At 41.7% G+C, this 27,344-nt stretch overlaps 1 protein-coding gene across 10 annotated transcripts; it reads left to right on the forward strand.

Annotated features, from left to right (window-relative positions):
* phf21ab (PHD finger protein 21Ab) lies at positions 1 to 27,054 on the forward strand. 10 transcript variants are annotated; one of them, XM_056387021.1, is made up of 19 exons: positions 1 to 240; positions 3,861 to 3,900; positions 5,353 to 5,404; positions 5,786 to 5,875; positions 6,366 to 6,398; positions 6,524 to 6,589; positions 9,390 to 9,542; positions 9,683 to 9,919; positions 10,906 to 11,007; positions 13,350 to 13,691; positions 13,811 to 13,924; positions 14,009 to 14,060; positions 14,143 to 14,246; positions 15,010 to 15,070; positions 17,487 to 17,509; positions 18,147 to 18,302; positions 18,659 to 18,734; positions 18,818 to 18,921; positions 19,854 to 27,054. In XM_056387021.1, exons 3-19 carry the CDS (start codon positions 5,363 to 5,365, stop codon positions 20,628 to 20,630), a joined length of 2,532 nt encoding a protein of 843 aa, XP_056242996.1. In that variant the 5' UTR covers positions 1 to 240; positions 3,861 to 3,900; positions 5,353 to 5,362; the 3' UTR covers positions 20,631 to 27,054. The 10 variants fall into 10 exon arrangements, with proteins under 10 accessions (XP_056242996.1, XP_056242992.1, XP_056242999.1 ...); XM_056387017.1 differs by lacking the exon at positions 17,487 to 17,509 and adding an exon at positions 17,606 to 17,712; XM_056387024.1 differs by having other exon boundaries at positions 3 to 240; positions 14,143 to 14,222.
* The last annotated feature ends 290 nt before the right edge of the window (positions 27,055 to 27,344 follow it).

Here is a 27,344-nt window from a genome sequence, read left to right on the forward strand (position 1 = left end):
CGCAGGGATCTGTGCTGTGCTGAGGCTGAGCTGAATGAGATTGAAGAAGAGTTCTTCTTGTTTTGTAGCTTCAGTTTCTCTGTTTTTACACAAATTTGACTAAAACTAAACATAAAATACGGCAACAAAGCAGAGGCGTGCGGGAAGGAGGCGGCCCGGCTCTTTGTACGCTGTTATTCCACCGTGGATCGGCTTCTTATAGATATATATTTAATTAATCTAGAGGAGGACTGCTGCTGAGTAAGTGCACATTGGGGCTTTTTAATTTCATAACTTTAATTTTCTCTGTTGTCAAAGTTTACCTGTCCTCTTCTGTCCGCCTGTGCCGGTGTGTGTGCGGCTGTCTGCGGGCAGGTGTGTGAGCTGGCGGCCGGTGTTTGTCTGCATTCAGCGCTGCTCACTGTGTTTCTGTGTGTTTAGCTGCTCTGTTTCTTATTCTAGGAGTTGATATTCTGGAGGACAAGGGGCCGATATAACTTAGACCCACCGACGCCTGCTCGGTGTCATAATTCATGAAAGATGGCGTCTTTTGGGACTGTTCCCGGGCGGGTTTCTTTACCTCCTCTGTCTTTTTCTCTCCCTTCACATCGCGGCCCGCGGGTTTTATTCATCTTCGGTGTAAGTTATCAGCGTGGCTGGCAGCGTTAGCCAGCGCAGCTAACAGGATGGTTAGCATTAGCGGCTACAGCTAACGTTATCCACTTGTTCTCGGTTAACGTTTCTCAGCCTCTCACGGAGCAATGTCGGCAGAGAGAGGGTCGGTTCGGATGATTTTCTCAGCCCCCAAACACACTCAGGGGCCCGGTAATCCCCCGATACACGACCGTTACCGAGGATGCACCGAGGCAGGTCGGATGGATGTTTAAGCCCGAGCGTCCAGAACCGACCGCGGCGGTTTAATAAGCAGGTTATAAAACATTTATTTGGCCGCCGAAACAAAAAGCACTTTTTCAGTGTTTGAACTCCCGCAGCTGAAGCACTTAACGGCTCTCATCTTGAAAACCTCCATTTTAGCTTCATTTCTCCCCTTTTCGGGGCCTCTGCTGCGGCACGCGCTGCTGATGGAAGTTTATCCAGACAACTTCATGTCCCACCCAGGGAGCAATTACTGCAATTAACCGCCAGCTTCACATACTGCTGCTCACCAAGTAGAGGTAGTAGTACTGGTAGTAGTAGTGGTGGTGGTAGTACTCACTGGATCCGAGTACAGTCTTCAGGTACTTGTACTTTATGTGAATGTTTCCATTTTATAACACTTCATCCTCCTGATCCATTTCACGTATTCTGCTTTGTACGTGTATGTATGACATTAAGTTACTAGTTACTTTGAAGTAATTTAAGTAGTTGTATTTACAGTACTAATAACACAGTACTACAGTAGTACAACTCTGAGGTACTGAGTGTTTGGTGATGTATTCACATCTGGTGGAAGTTTGTCCAGACAACTTGTGTCCCACCCAGAGAGCAGCTGCTGCAGCCACCAGGATTTAATACTGCGCCTCATTAAGTAGTGCTCATAATATAGTTAAGTAGTTGTACTTATAGTATAGTTAAGTAGAAGTAATAGTAGTTATAATATAGTTAAGTAGTGGTACTTATAATATAGTTAAAAAAGTAGTAGTAGTAGTAGTACTGGTACTCAAGCACTGGACTCGAGTATAATTTTGAGTTACTTGTACTTCACATGAGTATTTCCTTTATTCTACTGCACCACATTTATCTGACAACTACTGAACAGTAGTAATGTTCAGTACTTGTACTTAGTAACCATGGCCTCAGGTACTCAGTAGTAGTAGTAGTAGTACTGCCTCAGTGACTGCAGGGTGTCTTCTTTACAAACACATGAATCAGTGGAGGAATGTTAAAGTCTAATGTTTATTGCATCAGCATGGACCTGTTGTTTACTGAAGCTAACAAAAACAACAAACAGTAAACAACAACAAACAGTAAACTAACTAACAACAACACGTTAACTAACGGTGGAAATGACGGTACTCAAGTACACTGCTGTGTTTATCTGTGAAGTCAGGTGAGCGCTACCTGCAGTTACATGTTAAAGTACTACATGTCTGTGATGTGAAGGAGAAGTATGAAGTACAATAGAAAAGTTCTTCAAAATTGTACCTGGGTACAGATGAGGGAGGAAATGCTGAGATCTAAAAGTACAAGTACACCAAAGTAAAAATACTTCATTACAAGAACGTCATGCTTGTACTCCACATCTCAGAGGATGTACTGTGTTTGCACTGCACTACATTTGTCTGACAGATTAGTTACTAGTTACTTTGGAGTTACATTTGAAGTAATTGTACTTTTCTGAAGTACTTCTGAAGTATTCATTTCTGATAAACTTCATTTTCCAGTTACTGCAGTTAACACCAGGGTTTAAATACTGCTGCTTACTAAGTACATTTACTGGGTAATGGAAATACTTGAGTACAAGTACTCCAAAACTGTAATTAATTAAGTACAGTTTGAGTATTTCCATTCTCTGCTACATTTCAGAGGGAGACGATGTACTTTACACAGTACTCCTGTGTGTTAGTACGTGTTGGGGCACTGTAGTATTTTTTGTATTTGACTATGGTGTACTGTGTGTGTCAGTGACTGAGTGAGTATCATGTTTTATTATTTCCCAACAAACCTGTTGGCAAGAACTCACAAAGTACTTCATTTAAAGTATCACAGTAAAAGTACTTCATTTAGTCAAAGTATGACAGTAAAAGTACCTCCTGTAGTTACAGTATCACATAAAAGTACTTCTTGTAGTTGCAGTATGACAGTGAAAGTACTTCATTTAGTTAAAGTGTCACAGTAAAAGTACTTCCTGTAGTGAAAGTATCACAGTAAAAGTACTTAATGTTGTTAAAGTACGACAGTAAAAGTACTTCATGTACCTCCTGTAGTGAAAGTATCGCAGTAAAAGTACTTCCTGCACTGAAAATATCACAGTAAAAGTACTCCCTGTACTGAAAGTATCACAGTAAAAGTACTTCTTGTACTGACGGCAGTTAAAGTATCACAGTAAAAGTACTTCCTGTACTGAAAGTATCACATATATACATATACATATAAAAACTACAACTCCCAGTGACATGTGGAGCAGTAGAAGTCTGGAGTAGAAGAGGAAGAAAATACTGAACTACATCAGTATCAATAATCTGATAATGTGACATGTGATAGTTACAGAGGCCAAATAACATTTCATAGATTACTTCAGGAGGATGTGAGTACTGTGAGTACATTTTTATACCTTGTTCCTGAATGTCTGTTTTTAATACTGTGTAAACAAAAGAAATATAAAATGTCTTTTCATGAAGGACAAACATTTTACTACAAACTACTACTTTTACTTCTACTACATAAAGGTGATAAAACTGTAAATTCACAAATACTTTCCTTCACTAGGATGTTTTTGTTTATATAGTCTTTCTTTAGTACAGAGTGTGATTTTTTCTACCATCACTTTAATATTAGATAAGAAAAGAGTTTATCTATCGTTTTATAATCAGGATATAAAGAGTGAATAAATGCTTTATAACAGGTCATATTTATCCAAACAAATTACTGGAGAAAAATGATCAAGTTTCACAACATGGGAACGTTCAGTTAAAGTACCACTATCTTAATATTTGTCTTGTTACATATTTCATATTATTCCAGCTGACGCCATTTTATAATAAATACGTCGTTTACAGATGAAAATGTAAAATCCGACACTCAGAGAATGTCGTTGTTTACACTTTAGAATAATTTAGTTCTGTTATTTATTATTCTGTATGAATTTATGAGAGATTAAATTTGTTATAATCAGTGTTCACTGAATGGGTTTGGTAAAGTGTGTTTGTTGTGTTTTACAGGGCAGCACAGAGGGGTGGAGTCCAGTCCCACAGCCAGGTGGTGAGTCATAATAATAACAATAAAGGCACGTGTAATAACAGTAATGGATGAACTTTAATCATAATAATCACTGAATGATTATCACAATTGACATTTAACCAGTTTTTACTTTGATGATAATCATGTGATTTAAGTGCTTCAGTTAATTAATAATCAGTAATTTATTTCATTTTAATAATAAAATTACGTCACCAATTTAAAGAGTAAAGTTACAGTTAAATAATTTAAAGAGCTTTTTAAATTTATAAAGAAGAATAACATTTAATTACTTTTATTTCTCATGGTTTAATTGTAGTTGTTGATTAATGATTGTAATGACGTCACATTTCACACATTTTATTTTAATAATTCGTTTACATCTAGTAATAATGAAATTATAGTTGAAATGTAAGTAATTAAGTTAATGAACATTAACTATTATTATAACCAGTTTTATTTTACTGGCATGTTTACCTGTTAGTCAAAGTTGTTTCCGTTAATAATCAAAGTGACATACAAAGAGTTTTAATTAAAGAAAACACTGGATTGTCATAAATAAATTAAAGCAACTGAACAGTAAAAAAGTAAAGTACATCTTATTATTTTAAATATAATTACCATGAAACTTTTTGTTATTTAAATTTTAATTGACAGATTAATATTTTTACAACATTTGAAAAAATAAACCAATTTATTTTTTATTTTTCATTTAAACATAATAATTCAGTGTTAATAAGTTAATATAATTTGTGTCAGAAACAGTAAGTTAGATTTAATGTGTTTTAATGATGCAGTCAATTTTCTCGTATCATGATATAGTTTAAGTACTCTATAATTATAATATTATAATCACCCTCTGTCAGATTAATAATAATAATAATAATAATAATATAAAATGACTTCCAACCTGTTTGGTTTCATAACAAGGGAACATTCAGCCATTTTATAATATATTATCATAATATAACTATAGTTCTTATTTGTGTTTCTATTATATTTGTAAATTAGAATTAAATTATAATTATTTTTTATTTTATATTATTTTTATTATGATTATGACATTGTAATAAAGTTGTTCTGCTTACATTGTTCCCGTTTCATTTTATTGTTTTTATTTTTTATATTTTTATACTTAAACATACTTCTATAAAAAATTTGTTATAATCTTAAAATTATAATAAATTTGAAACTACTTTTTATTTTATATTATTATTGTTTTTATTATACTATATACTATAATTAAAATAAAATACTCAGTCAACCTTGTTCCACTTTAATTTCAGTTTCAGTTTATTTTTTGGTTTCAATTTCTGTTATTGTTTTAGTTATAATTGTTCTGTACAACTTGTGTCACTTTAGTTTCATTTTTATACGTATTTTTTAATTATAACATTATGATATTTTAATATTGGAATTGTTTGCTTGTCAACTTTAGTGAAATGTGATTTTTTTTCGTTTTCTTTTTTCCCGCAGCGGCACTTTAATGCTTCAGTTGGATGGTTTTCCTACTGGAGACAGTGTTAAGGTAAAAACCAAGTTATACAGTATTAATTAATAATAGTACAGTAATAATACTGCAGTATGTTCTTTATTTTATATTATATGATGTATGTATAGTTTTAGAGCAGGAGTGTCAGTGTTGTTCTGTAATGATGCTGGTCCAGTTTAATCACACTGGACTTCCTGTGACCTTGTTTGACCTTGAGGGTGAAGTGTTATTGGTCAGCTTCACACAGGAAGTCCTTACAAGGCTTGTGCCTCAGGTTGCCATGACGACAGATGTGACCCCAATGCTGCTGATTTCTGTTGAACTGGCGGTTTCAACCTCTCTCTTGTCTCTCTGTGTGTGTGTGTGTGTGTGTGTGTGTGTGTGTGTGTGTGTGTGTGTGTGTGTGTGTGTGTGTAGGCTGATCGATCGGCTGGCAGACTGACTGGATCCATGATGGAATTACAGACGTTACAGGAGGCTCTGAAGGTGGAGATCCAGATCCATCAGGTGAGCAGGGTCCAGGTCCTGGGTCAGTGGGTTGGGAGAGTTTCAGGACTAATCCAGCTCAGGGTCCAGGTCCAGGTTTAGACCTGGACCTGGACCCTTACACAATTAGCATCAACATGTTTTCACATTTTGTTAATGTGTTGACTGAAGTAATCAGATTACAAGAGTTACAGCCGGACCCGGACACTGTGAGCTCACTGAGGATCCAGCCTGCACCACTGTGTAGTCTCACTGTTGAATCTCAACGTGTCAGCTTGTTACTAAGTGAAAACCAGAGGACAGGAGTTTGAGCTTCCTCTGGTCCTCTGGTCCTTTGTTTGCATTGATGACATAGAAACACCTGATCTTCTACATGAGCTTATAATCCGAAAGAGACTCTATCCTCACGAATGTTGTTTCACTTCCTGTCTGAACGTTTCCTCTGGTTGTAGTTCTTCATGGTGACCAGTAGGTGTCAGTGGTCTGACTGTGTCTTCTTCTTCTTTTACAGAAACTGGTTGCCCAGATGAAGCAGGACCCTCAGGTAAACCTCCTGTAATCAGAGTTGTGTTAGTGACTTTACACCAGGTAGTGTCACAGGACCTGGTCCTGGTCTCAGAAGTTCACCAGGACCTGGTCTGACCCAGTCCAACTGGTTCTTGTTTTCAGAATGCAGATCTGAAGAAGCAGCTCCACGAACTTCAAGCAAAGATCACAGCACTCAGTGAGAAGCAGGTATGTTACCACACACACACACACACACACACACACACACACACACAGAGGACTGGTCTTTGCAGGTGAACGTGTAGAAAACCATGTTTCGGATCAGAATCTTGATGTTACTGTTCTCTCCACATGGACCAGTGAAAGCGTCACAGACATCACAGTGTTACTGGTTCACACTGACCTGAGTTCACTGTGGTTTATTATTCAAGAAACGTTCTGGTCTGATTTGACGCTCTTTATCAGGACTTTGCAACATGTAACAAGGCAATTAAATAACAATTATGATTTCAATTCTTTTTATTGACGATAAAATGCCTCCAGGTAACGTTTGATGTCCCACAGTTCTGTCCATGTATACACTTTTTTAATGCTTTATTGAAAAACATTTTCCATTTCACCTAATTAAAGCAATTAAACACTGAAAATTAAGGCAACAATCATTAACGTCAGAAATAAAACACATAGTAAAATATGAACAATACATACAAATAAATAAATACAATAAAAGGAAATAAATGCAACGTATAAAGAAGGATAATGAAACAAAAATAATAAAAGTATTTCAAAAGGACAAAACCAAACTGTATACACAGGGTTACCATGAAGCAAAACAAAGATATTAAAGGAAAATATTTGAAGCTTTACATGTTTCTACTGTTTTTATGGCTTTACTGTTCTTTAGTCACGTAATGAATCAATATAGTGTCTAATTATATTCCTGAATTGTTGTATGATTGGTTTCTTTTTAGTCCATTTTAGAGCTGAAGAGAGGGTCTGTTTTATGGATCATCAATTACTAATCATTTCTCCTGCTGACAGGCTGAGACCTGGAGTTATCACTGACACATGGGACGAGTCTCAACAGGTGAAATACCTGAGACTGTTTCTGATGAAACACCTCTGTCCTCAGGTTCATGTGTCGGCTGTAAAAATACTCAAAACACTGAGTCAAAGATACAGTGAGAGGTGACAGGGACAGGTGTGTGCAGGTGTGAAAACAGCTGGAGCAGAAGCAGTGACGAGACACATAGAGGAAAGTCCTTTAGTTTGTTGAAGGTTCCAGAGTCTTTCTTGTTGAACACAGAAAAAGACGCTACGTCTACCTGCAGAACTTCATAGAGAATCCTCCTGTTTTTAAGTTTCTTCAGTGTCACAGTCTGAACATCATGATACACTGCAGACAGGAGCTGAATCAGCTGATCACAGCTGATCACAGCTGATTCAGCTGCTGGTAATCAGACAGTTTCACTATATGTGAACAGTTACAGATGAATGTCTCTATAAACTGGACAAAATAAACCTGTTTTCAATGCGATCTCCGTCCACACTAACACACCTGAAAATACACACATACCTGAGCATTCACCTACACTGAGCATGTGGAGCCGGTGTAAACAGGAAGTAGATTGTCTCCTCTGCAGTTGTAGCATTAAAACAGAGAATGTAAGTGAACAGCAGCTGCTGCAAAGACAACAAGGTCAGTAACACTGTCATTCATCATCATGTTGTATTCACCACTGGTAGTCCAGGCTGATGACAGCCAATCAGGCGTTTACAAAGATCCCAGTTTTTGTCCGTCCAGACTACAATACAACCCCAGAGTTTTCAAAATAAAACACAACCCCAGAGTTTTCAAAATAAAACAGGGTCAGCAGAGTTTCTGAAAGTCTCTGTTTTCGGGACTTGAAAACTCCAGAGTCGTGTGGACAGGAAGTGAAAACATAGCAAAAGAGATGTGTTTTAAAACAAACGCATAGTGGTGTGGACGGAGCCTTAGACTGGTCACAGACTTCAGTGTCTGAACATTTTAAAATAAGTAGAAGAAGAAGTCTGTGGTGAATGATGTTTCTGCTGCTCAGACAGAACTGTGTGACAGTCTGAAACCAGAAGGTCAATGAACGGTTCAGGTGAACTGAGTCACTGCATCAAGAGAGTCAAGTGTTGGGGTTTTATCTTTTGATTGTGTGTGTGTGTGTGTGTGTGTGAACTGTGCTTGTTACCTCTCCAGTCTCATGATGAGTTAGTGATGTTGTGTGTAGCAGCCAATCAGATGAGAGCAGTGACTGTGGTTTGGAGCTTCTTCCCTGACTGTGTTTCTCTTTAACTCTGTGGAAGAGGAGCAGATCATAGATCTGTGTTCATGTAGAAACTGAACAGGTTCTTGGTCTCAGAGGATCAACTGTTCCTGGTTCCTGGAATAAATACGACATGTAATGAGGTCACTGTAGGACGTTAGATCAAGTGATCAATCAAATACTCTGAGCTGCAACAATTAGTCAATTACAGGTTGGTTTGATTGACAGTAAATGAATCATCAATCATTTTGATAATTATCATTAAGATCATGATAGTTTTTATGTGAACTGGTTCCAAACATCTGAAAACAACACATTAACTTTTTATGGACAAAACGATCAATGAAGAAAATAATTGACGGCTGTATTGATAATTGATGATGAAGAATTGTCAGTTGCAGCAGTGAATATGTGACTGTGTTGTGACTGTATGACAGAGTTCAGGGTCAGACTGAAGGTCACAGGGTCAACAGTGTGAACACGCTCAGGATCTTTGTGTTTCTGAGTTGGTTATCAGCAGAATATTGATCTGTTGATCACCTGATCTGAAGAGGAGGAGCTCTTCATTAATTACATGATCTCTAACTTCATTACTGACCACTACAAGAAATCTGATTAAAGGTTTGTCATTGGTGTGATGTGAACGTTGCTGAGACGCAGTTGAGCAAAGGGTCAAAGGTCAGATGTGTCACTCCCCCCCCCACTCCCCCACCCACCCCCCCTCCCCCCAGAAAAAGGTGGTGGAGCAGCTGAGGAAGGAGCTGCTGGTGAAGCAGGAGCCAGAGGCCAAGCTGCAGCTGCAGGTCCAAACTCCTCCAGTAGGTGGCGACATCAAACCAGCCAACCTGCTGCAGAGCCAGCAGATACCTGGAGGACTGCAGCAGGTAGGACACACACACACACACACACACACACACACACACATATATGTCATTCATATAAGAAGGAAGGGAATTAAAAAGCATTATGAACTTCACAATGTGACTAAGTCCGATGTGTCATGGGTTATATTTTCTCTCATCAGACGCTGACGGTCACACCAGTCCTCACCACGAAGACTCTACCTCTGGTGCTGAAAGCTGCCGCCACTCCTGCCCTGCCCGGCTCCGTCCTGCCACAACGCCCGGCCACTGTCGCTATGGTAACCACAGCTATCACCAAACAGGACTCGCAGAACGCTCCCATCAACCTGCAGGTGGCCAGCAAGCTGACCAACCAGAGCTCAGAGCCTGTGCGGCTGGTATCCAAAAACGCCATGGTGGTAAGACCCTCGGTTCCCGCCACTGTCCGGTCACGTATCATCGCCTGCCTCTGATGTTACTGACAGTGATGAGTGTTGTGATGTGTAGAGTAGACCAGCATGTTGACAGTAGTCTGTAGACCTGTGGGGTTTAAAGTGTCCCTGCTCTAAGTGAAGGATGTTTCTCTAATCACATGACACGAGCTCGAGCAGGCCGTGGTGTGAGTGGTGGCCTGTGGTCCAGCGGATCTCACCGAGCCACGTTTGTGTCAAACCACAGAGGTCACGAGCGTCCAGAGGACCAGTGAGGCTTCTGTGAGTCATGATCCTGACTCAGATTTTGTGTTTTACACCCTTTTCTACCAAAGATTTTTAGGTATAAGCAGCTTTTTTAAACACTCGTAAACCTGCTAAGAAAAGCCGATTGACTCCTTTTCCACTGACAGTCGAGTTTGTCTTTCTGTTCGGACTGAGGACACACACAACTGCAGGGAGTGATGTCATTACATGCACTAACAAAGCACACACACAGACACAGTGGAGAGAGAGTGAGCTGCTAGCCGCCATGTCGACTGGCTCATGTGGCCCGGGTGTGAAGCTGATTGAATCCTTTTCCACTGACGACAGAAGCCCGATGTTAGAGCGTCTTTGAGGGGTTTTTTGATCAGTGGAAAAGGAGCTTTAGAGTTTGTGATTTAGCCAATAGAAGCACGTGGCACCAGATGACATCAGGGTTAGGCTTCAGTGAACTGTCCCTCTAAGCTGCAGAGTCGGTGTGAACCCGGTCCAAACAGACAAGGACAGACTCCACAAACTGTCACTGGAAACACTTTCACCATCATCAGTGTCAGAGAAACACGCTGCTTCACCTCCTCTGTGGTTGTGCACAAACGTGTGGTGGTGCGTTGTGATTGGCTGATCAGAACCAGCCCTGTAGATACTGGAGATGTGAACTGACAGCAGCAGCAGACATGTCAGATCCACAATCTGCTGTGGTTTTGTCTCAGGTGCAGGCCACCACCACCACCACCACCTCCGCCCAGCCAATCAAAGTTCCTCAGTTTGTCCCTCCTCCTAGACTGACGCCTCGACCCACCTTTCAGCCACAGGTGCGTCCCTGTAAGACCCGCCTCCAAACCCTAACCCCTTCAGATCAGTGTGTGTGGCCCACCTGAGGTGACTCACTCACTCTCCAGCAGAGGGCAGGAGTGCACCAAAGCAAACACTCATGCCTTGCTCCGTGGCACTAAAACATTGTTTGCTCTGTGCTGCCTCTACTCATCTCTCTCCTCTCGTTGTGCTTTTTTTAATTTTCCAACTGACCTGTGAACAGGTTGTTTTAAAGGTTTCCTGCCTGTGTGTGTGTGTGTGTGTGTGTGTGTGTGTGTGTGTGTGTGTGTGTGTTTACCTTCTGTTGTGAGAGCTTGTTTTCCTGCAGCTTCTTTGGTATTTTGTGTTCCTGGCTGTTGGTGTGTTTTTGACCCTTTAAATGGAAACACTGATGTTGCTGATGTTTACCTGTGCTCAGTGATGCCACTGGGAGCTCTGGTTGTTTCATAGTATTACCAGTATTACCAGTACTACCAGTAGTACCGGTAGTACCGGGTACAGTTTTGGTAGTCGAGGAACACACAAACAAACACAGCCTGTATTCCACATGCATTGATTGTTTTCTTCTTCCTGGAGGCGGGGCTTACCAGACATATGACAGCTGTCAGTCTCAGAGACCACGGGTCACATGATAGAAACATCATACATGTGGGTTATTCTATTCTATTCTATTCTATTCTATTCTATTCTACTGAAATGTACATTTAACACTTTAGTGTTTGATCATACAACAGTCAACAGGTGATTTAAGTTAAGAATAGATGTTCCTCTGCTTCACCTTCATCCTTCACCTTCATCCTTCACCTTCATCCTTCTTTCATCCTTCACCTTCATCCTTCCTCTGCTTCACCTTCATCCTTCACTTTCATCCTTCTTTCATCCTTCACCTTCATCCTTCACCTTCATCCTTCTTTCATCCTTCCTCTGCTTCACCTTCATCCTTCACTTTCATCCTTCTTTCATCCTTCACCTTCATCCTTCCTCTGCTTCACCTTCATCCTTCTTTCATCCTTCCTCTGCTTCACCTTCATCCTTCACCTTCATCCTTCTTTCATCCTTCTTTCATCCTTCTTTCATCCTTCACCTTCATCCTTCCTCTGCTTCACCTTCATCCTTCTTTCATCCTTCCTCTGCTTCACCTTCATCCTTCACCTTCATCCTTCACCTTCGTCCTTCTTTCATCCTTCACCTTCATCCTTCACCTTCATCCTTCTTTCATCCTTCCTCTGCTTCACCTTCATCCTTCACTTTCATCCTTCTTTCATCCTTCACCTTCATCCTTCCTCTGCTTCACCTTCATCCTTCTTTCATCCTTCCTCTGCTTCACCTTCATCCTTCACCTTCATCCTTCACCTTCGTCCTTCTTTCATCCTTCCTCTGCTTCACCTCCATCCTTCTTTCATCCTTCCTCTGCTTCACCTTCATCCTTCTTTCATCCTTCCTCTGCTTCACCTTCATCCTTCTTTCATCCTTCACCTTCATCCTTCACCTTCATCCTTCACCTTCACCTTCATCTTCACCTTCATCCTTCCTCTGCTTCACCTTCATCCTTCTTTCATCCTTCACCTTCATCCTTCACCTTCATCCTTCTTTCATCCTTCCTCTGCTTCACCTTCATCCTTCTTTCATCCTTCACCTTCATCCTTCTTTCATCCTTCACCTTCATCCTTCCTCTGCTTCACCTTCATCCTTCTTTCATCCTTCACCTTCATCCTTCTTTCATCCTTCCTCTGCTTCACCTTCGTCCTTCTTTCATCCTTCCTCTGCTTCACCTCCATCCTTCTTTCATCCTTCCTCAGCTTCACCTTCATCTTTCTTTCATCCTTCCTCAGCTTCACCTTCATCCTTCTTTCATCCTTCCTCTGCTTCACCTTCGTCCTTCTTTCATCCTTCCTCTGCTTCACCTTCCTCCTTCTTTCATCCTTCCTCTGCTTCACCTTCATCCTTCTTTCATCCTTCACCTTCATCCTTCTTTCATCCTTCCTCTGCTTCACCTTCGTCCTTCTTTCATCCTTCCTCTGCTTCACCTCCATCCTTCTTTCATCCTTCCTCAGCTTCACCTTCATCCTTCTTTCATCCTTCCTCTGCTTCACCTCCATCCTTCTTTCATCCTTCCTCTGCTTCACCTTCATCCTTCTTTCATCCTTCCTCTGCTTCACCTTCATCCTTGGGGAAACTGTGAGGGACAGTAGTAGTAGTGCTTGTGTTGTTAGTAGTTGAAGTGGTAGTAGTACTAGTAGTAGTAGTATTACTGGTAGTAGTATTAGCTCCACAGTGGTGTTACTCAGCAGTCTCAGGTCATCTTGGTGCTGTTTTCTGATTGGCTGTCTGTTGTCACCAGGTCAGGCCCAAACCGGCCACACCCACCAACATCCCCATTGCCCCGGCCCCTCCCCCGCCCATGATGGCGGCCCCCCAGCTGCTCCAGAGGCCCGTCATGTTGGCCACCAAGCTGTCGTCATCCCTGCCCTCGGCGGCCCCCATCCATCAGGTGCGCATCGTGAACGGACAGCCCTGCAGTAAGACCGGCTCCACCCCCCTGACGGGGATCGTCATCACCACGCCCGTCTCTGCCGCACCCACCCGCCTCGGCAGCCCTGCCCAGGCACCCAACCCCTCTACCATCCCCAACCCGACTCCCGCCCAGCCGATCCAGATCAGCAGCCTGACACCTGAGCCCAAGGTGAGTCCTACCTGAGACCTACCTGATTGAACAGTGTACAGTCTCTGTACTTAAAGCTGCTGTTGTCTCCTCCTCTTTCTCCTCCTCCTCTTCTTTCTTCTCCTTCTCCTCTTCCTCAGCAGACTGTTAAATCAGGAGGCGGAGCTGAGCCGAAGACCGTTGTCAGCCTCCCCTCTTCCTCCACCCCTCCGTTGTCTCCAGCTCCCAGACCCAAGAAAGAGGAGAACCCAGAGGTAGGGCCCAGACTGACACATGCTGGTCCAGGATCTGGTCTCTGGTCTCTGGTTCTGATGGTGATTTGTATTTGTCTCTTTTAGAAACTGGCCTTCATGGTGTCTTTGGGGCTCGTAACACACGACCATTTGGAAGGTGAGTGATCCTTCCTCTGTCTCTTCATGTTTCTGATGCTGCTGCCGTTTTTGAATTAAAACTCTGACGTTTTCATCGGCAGAAATCCAGAGCAAAAGACAGGAGCGAAAGAGGAGAACAACGGCCAACCCGGTTTACAGCGGAGCTGTGTTTGAACCTGAGGTACACACACACAACACCTGTGAGGTACACACACACACACAACACCTGTGAGGTACACACAAACTAATATTTAATATTGTTACATCACATTAATATTACATCACATTAATACCATTACATCACATTAATGTTATTAAATCACATTAATATTACATCTCATTAAAACCGTTACATCACAGTAATATTACATTACATTAATATCATTACATCACATTAATATTACATCACAATAATACCATTACATCACATTAATGTTATTAAATCACATTAATATTACATCACATTAAGATCGTTACATTACATTAATATTATTAAATCACATTAATATTACATCACATTAAGATCATTACATCACATTAATATTACATCACAATAATACCATTACATCACATTAATGTTATTAAATCACATTTATATTACATCACATTAAGATCGTTACATTACATTTATATTATTAAATCACATTAATATTACATCACGTTAATATCGTTACATTACATTTATATTATTAAATCATATTAATATTACATCACAATAATACCATTACATCACATTAATGTTATTAAATCACATTTATATTACATCACATTAAGATCGTTACATTACATTAATATTATTAAATCACATTAATATTACATTACATTAAGATCATTACATCACATTAATATTACATCACAATAATACCATTACATCACATTAATGTTATTAAATCACATTAATATTACATTACATTAATATCGTTACATCACATTAATGTCATTAACATGTTTTTCTATTTGTCTTCCAGAGGAAAAAGAGTGCAGTGAGTTACCTGAACAGCCCTCTGCACCAGGGGACCAGGAAGAGAGGTCCGTATGAAATACTGGTCTTCAGATCCAAGCTGATCCTGAACCAGTAGAAACAGTAGAGACCAGTACAGAGACAGTAGAAGCAGTTTCAGATTCAGTAGAACAGTCGTTGAGCTGAGGTCTGGTTCAGGTGAAGGTGGTGGAGACAGCAGTAGATACAGTAGAGATAATTCCTCCTGCTGCTTGCTGTCCCTTCAGTCAGGGTTCAGGTCTACAGCCGGATTTCTACCTGTTTGTCAGAGACTCTGAGGCTCCCACAGATCTCCATGAACACATGTAAACATCAAATATCTGGATCTGATGGATCAGCTCTGGCTGCTTGTTTCTCCGGCCTTTACGAAAAGAGATGAAGTGAAGTTAGTGTCCTCACAATGAACAACACATCCATCCACTAGCTTCACAGGTCTCGTGGTCTCTCAAACCAAACTCTTTGAAAACAGAGTTCTGCTGGAGCAGCTCAAAATATTGATAAGACACACATGAAGTCACTGATAATCACGTCTCATGTGTTTAGTATGAAGCTGTGTGAGGGATCTGTTTTAGCCAATCATGTCAGAGCTGAGGTCATCGACACATCTTGTCTCTGACAAACAGATTTGAACCAGAAAATGTCTAGAAAGGTTAAAATGATTTGTGGCACTACAACAAACCTTTCTGGGTTCTGTTGTTGGTTGGACATAGTAAGACATTGATCATGTGCACATCACTGATGTGTGTGTGTGTATATATATATATATTATATATATATATATATATATATATGAATCATTCAATCTAAAGGTTGAAAACGATCATTAGTTGCAGCCATTGCTGATCCGCAGTCTCACAGCGTGGACCACCTTGCTGAACAGGTATAAATCTGGCTGATCTCTCACACCTGGTGTCTCCTCTGAGGGGAGATCAGCTGAAGCAGATGAGTCCTCAGGACTGAACAGGTTAACAATATGATGAGGTTTTCAATATAGTAAAGCCACAGTGATTAGTGTGGACGGTAACAGGACTAACATGAAATGTCTTTTATGCGATCACAGCTCGGAACACACTAATCTAAGAGGTTTAACATGTAACACTGAATAATTCCTGCACAACCTTCATTTCAGTTCTTTCAAGAGAAAAGGCAAAGATGTGAGATCGTGTAACTCACAGTGTCAGATGTTAACACATCAGTGGTTTAATGGAGGGTCGAAGGTTGTCATCAAAGGGGCGGAGCTACTGTTGAACACGTCATATTTTACCAGGGGGAGGTGGTTCACAGATTTTCACACAGTCAACCTCAGAACTTCAGTTAGTGTAACTAATGAAAATACAAATCAACTGTTTTTAATTGGTTGATCCATTTGTTCTTCTGCTGGTTTCCAGGTCGCATCAAATCAATGAATTATATCATTAGGAGTTATTAGTTAGTTAGAGTATTATGTGTTGGGAAATGGTGAAAAACCCTAACCCTAATAAATGATAAACCCACATTGTGAAGCAGGAAGTACATTTCCGGTTGAAGCAGCAATTCATCGTAGCGACCGCCGGACACCGCGCTCACAGGTTCAGGATTTCCGGCTTGAACCATGTGGCGATGGACGACATGTATTGCATGTTTCTTTGCATTATTATTTTTGTCCACAATGTGGAGCCAGAAACCACGCAAAACAAGCACACACTATGTGTGTCTGTAGACCAAACAGTGGAAATGTCATCTAAATCAGATGTATGTAAAATTTGAGGCAGATTAGACAATATATATTTAGGTTAAATCAATTTCCTGCTTCATGGTGAAATGTGGACATTGCTCCTCTGCCAGAGCCACACTGTTCAACGGAAACTCACAAGTTTCACAGTGAAGCATCATCTAGGTGGAAAGCAAATGCTGACAGGTTTAGGGAAGATTGGACAACGATGATAGACGTACAACCACTTCCTGTTTAAAAATCCATTGCACCACCATAGCCACGCCTTTAAATGAAAACAATTTTCACAATATGGCATCAGCAGGGGGAGATGGATTTTCTGACCAAGTTTGAGGCAGATTGGATATCATATAATAGACTTACAGACTTACAATCACTTACTTTAATTTGGTGAACCTGCACAAACCCTGGTCAAGACTTTACCAACTAAAACAATTCACTATGAAAGAGTTCTGTATCTTCACAAAGTCTTGTTGCAGGAACAGGAAATGATGTCACACTCTGGTCAGTTTGGCAATTAAGGCGTTCGGCCGGTCCTAAATTAAACCTGAGTTGTGTTGAAATCTGACACGAGTCCATTTGTTGTGCGCTTCATAGACGACTGCAGTAGGTTTGTACTCGTGCTCGGCCTCAGCTTGCATGGAGCCAGTCTCCTGCACTAACACTGCTGTCTGTGCTTCTGACTCCTCCTCTTCCTCCTCTTCCTCCCTTACCGCTCCCCTGTCTCATGCTAGCCAACGAAGACTCCCTTTCCAAGGTATGTCATACAGACTGTTTGTTTTTGTTTTCCCCCCTCTCCATCTTTCTTTTTTTCTTTGTTTTCCGTCTTTGTTGTCTGTCTCATTTCACCCAGGTCGCCCACCCAAATACAGCAGCGTCCCGGAGCTGGGCAGCCTCACCCCGACCTCCCCCTCCAGCCCCGTCCATCCCCTCCCCCTGCCCAGCCCCAGCTCTGGGGATGTAAGTAACGATGGGGGAGACGGACAGTTCAAGGGTTGGACACCCCGTCACACACACTCCTGTTGGCCCAGTAGCTCTCTGTCATTTGCACCCGAGACCTCCACCAACACGTCCATTAGTTTGTTGTGTCCATGTGATAATCATCAATCATCAGTTGATTTTTACTTTGATTCAGCCTTACAAAGTGAACAGTGTCCTGTAGCCCAGAGCATCATTAATAACTACTACCCAGAACACATCCTAACCCCCAACTGTCAAGTAACTTTTCTGTGGGCTCAGTAAATTAACACACCATGTCCATTAGACATCCAAACGAGGCCAATTGTAAACTAAACCAAACCAGATCACGGTGCCTCCCCTGCCTTGCCTCTCCACAGATGGTTGGTGGGGCTCAGTTGAGCGGGGAAACTGATTGGTCCAATTCTTCCTCACAGGGAGACATCCATGAGGATTTCTGCACTGTGTGCAGACGCAGTGGCCAGTTGCTCATGTGCGACACGTGTTCTCGTGTTTATCACCTGGACTGCCTGGATCCACCCCTGAAAACCATTCCTAAAGGCATGTGGATCTGTCCAAAATGTCAAGATCAGGTAACCGCTGCAGCCGAGACTGATCCTGAGTCAGGGGGAAGGGGGTACCGCAGTCCAGAGAGGGGCCAGTCAGGGCCTAGCTGTACTTGACTGTAACTTGAATCTGTTGATTGGCCTTCTGCCGCACTGTCCTGACCTTTGGGACTGTTCAATCCTTTGTAAGCATAAACATGATGCAGTATTGTTTTTTTGTGCTTCTGTCTCATTCATTGTGTTAGTAAAGATTGGCATCTCACGTTCATCCACCCCATTGCTTGTTCCTCTTCAGCCTCACCACAGGGTGGCGGCTAAACTTGTCTTCCTTAAATCTTTTCTGAGTCTCAGCCTCTTTGACAACTCAGAGCTTTCCCCTCCAGATCCTGAAAAAAGAAGAAGCCATTCCCTGGCCCGGGACCCTGGCTATCGTTCATTCCTACATCGCCTACAAAGAAGGTGACAACAGATTCTCTTCTTCTCTCAACTGCCTGCTGGGGCCAAAGCAGACAGGGAGAGTAACTTTTGTTTTATTGTTGCAGCTAAAGAGGAGGAGAAACAGAAACTGATGAAGTGGAGTTCTGAACTGAAACTGGAGCGAGAGCAGCTGGAACAGAGAGTCAAACAGCTGAGCAACTCGATAACAGTAAGAAACACCATCAAACAGCTGAACAACATGAAGACAGAGCTGCTGCTGCCGCTGCTGCTGCTGCTGCTTTAGACCCAGGCTGAAACAAACCCAGGTCTGCTGAGCTCAGATCTAGATCTCGAATCAGATCTGTCACTGCTCCACCTTATTCACATGCAGAGTTCATGCTTCTGACTATTACATGTTCCGACAGCAGATTATGTAAAACATAGATAATAACAATTATTAATTAGCATACAAGATAATGCATATTTAACTAGAGCCTCCTCCTTGTGGTTGTCTGCCTCCTCCACTCAGACTAGTTCCAGATTACATCCCTGTTTATCCAGAGTCATATAAAATATTAACCATTTGTGTGAAATTTTGTCTTACTTGCTGTGAAGTCATGAGTTATGGCTAAAAACTGTTTTGAGAAGTCACACTGACCTTGACCTTTGACTTTTGAAATTTGAAGAAGTTCTGTCAAGGTGTTACTGTGATATCGTTTCCACGAGAATGAGATGCACAACCTGAAAAGAAGGTTCGTGGCGTTAAGGTCAGACGCACGCTGCTGTCAGACTTTTACTGCTCAACTCATGTTGAAGTCATAGCTACAGGTGGTGGATGTTACGGAGTAATCATCTGTTCTTCTTCCTCTCAGTCTAACCTTTGGGTCAAATTTATCCATTTGGTTACTTAATAAGGTTTAAAGCTGAACGTAAATAGATTTGATAAGAGATTAAAATTATTGGGATATGATTTAATACTGGATTCAGTAATATTCTCTTGAGGTCAACTGTTGCCACACTCAGGTTTCAGTTCACTGCAGTTAATTATGAGAAAGGACACACTGCTGGTAGTTATTAAACAATCTCAAAAGACTTTGTTGTTCCCTAAATAACGTCTGGTGTTTTATGTCAAATCTAACCCTGTTGTGCTTCTTCTGTCAGAAATGCATGGAGACCAAAAACACCATCCTGGCTCGTCAGAAAGAAATGCAGCTTTCCCTGGACAAAGTCAAACACCTGATTCGCCTCATCCAAGCCTTCAACTTCAACCAAGCTCTGGCAGAGACGGAGGGTAAAGAAGTCAGTGCCAGAGTCCAGGACAGTGCTGAAGGTGCGCTCGGCTCTGAAGCTGCACCAGAAGCCAACTCTGTAGAGAAAGTGAAAGCTGCAAGCTCATCAGAAAACAGCAGCATTGATGGAAATGACAAACAAGAGCAGCATGCAGCCACCGGCAGCAACCAGACAGCAGCAGCAGGAGGAGACACTGACGGCCAGCCTGTCCTGGAAGACGGTCTGGTCCAGGCAGCAGATACCAGCCCCGATGTAGGGGCAGGGGGTAAGGCCAAGCCTAGTGTAGGGGCAGGAGGAGGGGGAGGGGGTAACACAGAGACTGGTCTACAGGCTGAGGTTATGGCCAAGCCTGAGACAGCTCCAATGGTTGACATTCCAGCTGCCACAGCGGCCGCGACTGTTGCCACCACCAATGGTACGGCAGAGCCGGCCTGCCCTGACCGCAGCCCCGGAGGAGACTGCACCACTAACACCACCACCAACTCTGAGAACAAGATGGCTGCCGTCAATTCTCCAGAGACAGCGGTGGAGAAGAAACAGGAGGAGGTCACTGACAGTGACGGCAGCAACACCAACAACAGCAAAACCTCAGAACCCTCCCAGCATTCTTTGCCAGCTCTTGTCAGCAGTTTGGACAATAAAAAGTAATGCTATGTCTCTTCAGTTGCGGGAATTCAAACATATATATTAAAAAAAAAAGACATTTGCTTGCACCGTACGGTGCCCTGAAGTTGCCAATCTGTATAAATGTTGTTTGTTTGCATTGTATTGTCAGACTGTGTCAATGGTAGATATACAGCCCACGTCACATGACTCTGGGAAGAAGTAGGCTAATGGCCCACAGAGCTGGGGACAGGACGGCCTACGTACCAGTGTCATCATGCCAATTAGTGATAGACGTCAGTGGTGGGAAAGCTCAAAGGGAGATTTAATTCATCATCACACCAGTGTGTGCCTGTTATAGTGGCCCCTGTGTTCTCTTGTGGGGTGGGGAGATGGGTTCACATGGGTAGGAAGACAACCGAGAACATGGAACCAAACATCTGTCAGGGGTTACTGGTATAAAAAGCAGTGTTGTGACAGAGTGCTGAGAAGAACCTGTTCATCCCCTTGTCCCATTGAACTTAATGTGAACAACCTTTAACTTCTGCAATCCCACAACCCTGATCTCCTAAACCTCCAGTCCCAAACCTTCATTAACCTAAGCCCTAATCCATGATCCCAACCCCCCCTGTCAATAACAAACCCTGTTTCTCCAGATCTTACACCAACTTCCCATCAACCTACTATGTAAACGGTCTTCAGTCAACTAAAAAACATTAGTGACAATAGCAGTAACTTTCTTCCCAGTCCTCCATCAATCCAACGTGAATCCACTGGGATTCATTGTGCGTCAAACAAACTAATTTATACAAAATATTGTCTTGAATGCCCACCCTCACAGGCAGAGTGAAAAGCCTGTTGTGGTTAAGGGGAGTGAGATGAGATGGTGATGTGCTCACTTTCAATCCTAGTACCTTGTTGGATTGTTGATTTCGGAAAGTTATTAAAACTTGACAGGTGCAGTCGTCCCCACAGTTGCAATGTCAGAAAGGTCTGGGTTGTCTAGATTAATTAAACAAGCACTTCATTTGAAGGATTCATGCATCTTTAAACCATTGTCCCTAGCTTTCAACCAATCACCTCAATCAATCATCAACCAATGACCGGAACCTCTGCAATAGACCAATATTAATCCCAGTGGCTAAAACCTGAACGTACGTTTCCCTCAACACCAATGATCCACTGTGACCTACATATTGAACCCCAACAACCCACCTGCACCACTCTAACCCACTGAGTTTTAAGCACAGATTAAGTACAACAGCTCAAACCCTTTCCCAGCAGCCCTCCCCCACCCACCTCCCCTGCATATGGACTAGTTCATACAAAGTCCTGTCTGAACACATGTACGCAGTTCCTAACGGCTTAAACACCTTCACACACTTTGCCAATTGCTGAATGAAGTGGGAAATATTGTTTTTGAAAAAGTTGTCATAACAATTATTACATTATAACAATCTTACCTGACCTCCATGTTGAACCACAACAACCTGACTTAACCCTATCCTAATGAATTCACAACCAATGACTAAAACATTCTCTTATTAATCCCACTTTACCCTAATGAACCCTAACTTTCCCATCAACCAATGACTTAAAGTTTTCAGTCAACAGAAAAACATAATCCTTCCTATCAACCAATAGCAGTGATCTGGCCATAGTGACTAAAACTGGAGATTAATTTCCCTAGTCCAGCAACAATCCAATCTAACCCCGTCTAAACTCACTTCCCTCAGCGTCTCCAGTCAACCCAAACCTATTGAGGTTCAAACAGACAGAACATTATTAATATGTGCATCTGAACCTCTTTAAACTAACCTGACTTTAAAACCAGCCCAATCATCTTACCTTCTCCAGTTTGTCAACAATGACCTTCTGGACCCCTGACAACCCTCACCTGATAAACAGAAGACTCAGCCCTCTTCCAGTTGAAACAATGATCAAACAACCCCTACCAACAACAACCCCACTTACCCTCCCCACACCCATCTCTTCCCCACCTGTATCCCTGAGCTCAGGCAGAAAAGACGCTGAGCGTCGTGTTCAGCAGGTACGGAGGACGAGGTCGAACAGGCGCAGTAGCCTAACAGATGTTTTCAGTGGTGTCGGTCAAGTGTAGTGATTGAGTTTTCATTCGTGATACAAGTGTGTCAACTGTGAGCACTAAATGTGAAATTGCAATATTGCAATGTCAACACACACAAACTATACCTGGGCTGTGTTTCTTTTTTTATAGGAAAAGATATTCAGGTCTTCCTAGTCTTCAGAATAAGTGCTTTCTGTTTTCTGAACCTGCTGGACTGGCATTAACAACACAAAAAGGAATCCTCTTTTTGAAGTGGTGATCTTTGCATTATGTACATTTCTGTTGAATCCTGAACTGCCAAAATGATGTTGTATCCAAATTCAGCAGGGACAAGTCCACTTACTGTATTGAAAGATCAAATCATTGGCGTTGTAAGATATGGATGCTACCATTTCAGAAATTGGAAGTCCCCCGATTGAGACAGGAGAGCTTAGTAAACAATAACATAAAGGAAGTATTTTTCCTTGAAAAGAAGGGATTTGTTGTATGAACCTGCTCCTTCAGATGGATCTCAAAGGACGATACCACAAATCCTGAGATTAAAGCACAAGCTTGCTGCATTACAAAGAAGTGCTGAAGAGCTTTTTGTATGTTAATATGGAATTAAACAGAGTATGCATCTCTTTGTTGTGATGTGACTTATCCCCACATTGCCAATATTTTTCTAGGAGGAAATACAAACCTCTGTCTGACATTAAGGCTCAAGTCTAGTTCATATTTTCGGGAGGAGTGCCCGGGCCTTTGCTGTCTCAGAAACCCCTTCATCCCCTCACAGTTAGACTAGTGCATCTCTTTTCTTTCTGGAGCATGTCTGGGCTGAAATGTGATGCTGTTATTCCTTGGCTTGGTGGCTGTCAGTTCGGGTCTGTCTTTGTCTGGTGAAATGATCATGACTTCTGGCTTCTTGTTGGGTACGGGGCATTAACAAACTCTGGTCTGTTTATTAACGGTGCCTCTGGTTGTGTTGGAACATTTTGTTTATTTGTTTTTGCGATGATGAAGCTTTTCTTAAAGTTTAGTCGTCCAATAACGCGTTCACCCCTGAGTTGCCCTGAAGTTGAAGGTGTTCATGGTTCAGCTATTGAAACCTGCTAAAATACTTTTAATATTATTTGACTGTTTTATTGATTGACATTTTTAGCCATGCTAGCAGCATTATCTCTGTTGATGCCAGTGGTACTCTTCAATTGGTCCAGACTGAAATGTCTCAACATCTATTGGTTTAAATTCATGGTCCCCAGAGGATGAATGCTACTGGCTTTGTTTATCCCCCTTAACTTTTACGTAGCACCACCATGAGGTTGAGATTTTGGATGAATTGGCATAAAGTCTATCACAGATGTTTGTTGTGCCCAGTGGATGTATCCCAGGGATTTTTGGTGATTCTCTGATATTTCAGATATTGCCACCAGGTGGTCAGTTTTCATTTATTCTGTCAAATATCTTAACATCCGTTGTGCAGATGTTCATGGATGAATCCTACTGACTTTGTTCATCCTCTGACTTTTTCTCCCATGCCATCATCAGGTTTAATTTATTCAAAACTTTATGAACATACCCGCAGAACTGACATTCCCATCAACCTCAGCTGGATAATTATATTGCTAATTACTTGATGTAAGCATGCTAACAGGCTAAACTAAGATGATAAACATGGTAAACATTATACCTGCGTGTTAGTATTGTCGTAGTGAGCATGTTAGCATGCTGATGTTATCACTTAATGTAGCCTAAAAGCTGCTAGCATGGCTACAGACTTGTTTGATACTTTATGGGCAGGATTCAATTCTTAAATATTAAAATAATACAAGGATTTTCTTATTGTAGTGACATCCTATGATAGCAATGTGAATGTGCACATAATTGAAGGGTTGAATACGTTATTGGGCGACTATGAAAAATGCTGTTACAGGTGTGTTTCTTCATATCATATGGATTCTTCTAACTGAATCAGCATATCTGACATCAGCTGTACAAACTGCCTTCATTCAGAAGATCCCAGAAAAATGAATCAGAGGAAAATCTCTGTAACGTTTCCACATGTTTGGCCACAGTGTTGTCTGATAAATGTTTCTTGTCTCTAAAGAAGAGTTCAGCCGTTCGAACATGGAAGGAAAAGAGTGGACAGAGATGCAAGTCTAACAGAAAATGCCAACTAACACTGTCCCCATCTCCCTATGAAAACCATTTGTTTTGTGTTTTGTTCTTTGTCGGGTGGATGTTGACTTCTTCTTTTCCAACATGTTCACCTGTGTTCACTCATGGATAGAGCAGAGTAGTCATCTAGTCTATTCACTTGACGAATTTTTCTTTGAAAGAGCCCGAACATGTGTTCCAGACAAACTGGACCTTTCGCTCTGTACAGTAGGTACCTAGAGTGCCTTTCTTCAAACAGCAGATAATATTTGTCTCTTGACTTGCACTGTGACTTGTAGAACCTTACTAACCCTCCAGATGACCCTCCCACCCGACCCTCCTCTGGTCTGTCCCGTCCCACCAAGCTCCCCCAAACTCTGGAGCACAAACCCGGTCCCTTCACCTCAGGCTGCCAGTAGTCAATGCAAGTTGAAAATACATTTCATATTATGCCATTTAGATTGACCAGATAGTGTTTTGTTGTTGTTTAATATAGGAGTTGCCTTAAATGTCTTTTATTTTCCTTTTATGTGATTCCACTTTTACATTTGAAAAAAATCACTGCAGACGCTGGCGAAGGTCGTTTGGTCGTCGTCACTCGATGAAATGCTCCAAAGAGGGATTGTTGATGATGAGATCTCACTCGGTGTGACAGCCACTTGTTTTGTGATGCACTTTTGGTTTGACCAGTATTATTATCAGTGTAAAAATAGGATCTGTCAGCAACACATATTGCAGTCATGACTCTTGCTCTGGATCTGAATTTTAGAGGTATCTCAGTCTCGTCTGGATGCCATTACTTTGACTCTGGAGCTCATTGTGTTTTGTTCTGAGTCGTTCATCGTTCCCTGTGTGCTGTGCTTCTTCTGTTGTCGGAGGAGGAATGAGTTTGCTAAATCAGGTCATGTGAGCCGGAGCCTGTGTGCATTTGGAACGAACAAACTAACCTGCACCCTGATGATGGGCGGACTTGGACCCAGTTAGCAACATCTGTCCACTCAGTCCAGTGGAACGCATGCCTTCTTATGCAAATTTTTATACAAGATTTGTCAAACCTTTTTAATATGCATTTGCTTTTGTTTTTGAAGTTTTATGTTAAACTCAAGTCACCTTTTTCTTTGGACATTCTGGCATGTTGATGCCAAAAGTCTGCAGTTTAGGTGTTGAACAGCGCGGTAGCCATCCACGTTTGAGCGGAAACATTTCTTCCTGACATTGTGTTTTATGGACGGAGCTGAGATGGTTTTAGCTCCTTCGTTTCGATTTTAATTTGAACTTGGCTAATGCACCATGCTGAATGTTGGGATCCCAGCAGAGCTGTTGGAGGGGTGGGGGGGGGGCTCGATCAAGTCCTAATGTCTAAATTGTATCACTGTCCTCTTCTAGAGTAAAGCCCTCGGTTTCTATTTAGTCAAGCTCTAAAAAGTGAATTTATCCAAAGAACACTGCAGTTTGGAAGCCTTTTATGTCGTCAATGCATATCATCTGGAAATTCATTTCTGCATCAGCATCGTGTGCATTCACCAAGCTGGAACGTATGTCTGCAGCTCAGAGCTGTCCAGTTTGTATTTGAGGACGTCTTTTATGCATTACAAAGTTTCGTCTCCAGTTCCTCTGCGGCGGGTTGTTCTGGAAGCATCCTGTAAAGTAGTTCACTTCGACTCGGGTCTTTTCAGTTTTTAGTTTTTAAACGATCAAGTCATGATTGTGGCCTTCTAGTATTTTGTCGATACATGACATCAGTCCATTGTTACTGCTCATCATCCATCCTGTCTGGACCCAACTGTACACCTGAAGCTTCTTACCTCATCCACAGCTAATTCCATTGGGGGTGTGTTGAGTGCAAAAAAAATAAAAAATGAAAAGTCTTTTTTTATCTTCCATTTGGTGAGATGCATTGTAGCGATATGAATAAAGAAAAAGTTCACCTGGTGTGCTGAATAATGTGTAAATTGGTAATTACACAATCTGAATATTTGTATAATTGTTTGTATTTTTTCATAATGATTTTGGAAAGGAATGTGTTTATTTTTTTGACTTCTGTTCCAGATGTGTCTTCTGTTGGCCTGACATTGTGACTGGTCTGGTGGGATTCTTACCTCTGTATTGAGCCTCTTCTGTGATGAATTCTTTGTATGCAGTGTTTAGGAAATACTGTAGGGAACATGGGGAGGAGTTGATATTAGGAGCATTTGATCAATTTGTATTTATTTATTTTATCATTTTGTTAATAAATTGTGAAAAGCAGCGCGTGATCTGCTGGTTTTGTTACTTATGAAACTGTTTCACAGATATTACTTCACTTCATTAGTTAAGATACACTGTTTGAAACCGTGGAAGGATTACTGATCAGGTCTAGTGGGCACAGGTCCTGGGGACCAAAGGGCTGAGGGGGGGCCCTGGTCCCGAGCCTCTGTTTTAAGTGACTGTTAACATTTTTTTGTTGGAAAATCGATCAAATAATTACAAAGAAATTTAAAACCACCACAAAGAGACAATGGGCTCTGTCTTACACCTGGTGCAAAGTGTCTTTTCCC

Source organism: Seriola aureovittata, chromosome 10, assembly GCF_021018895.1.
Source record: "Seriola aureovittata isolate HTS-2021-v1 ecotype China chromosome 10, ASM2101889v1, whole genome shotgun sequence".
NCBI lineage: Eukaryota > Metazoa > Chordata > Actinopteri > Carangiformes > Carangidae > Seriola > Seriola aureovittata.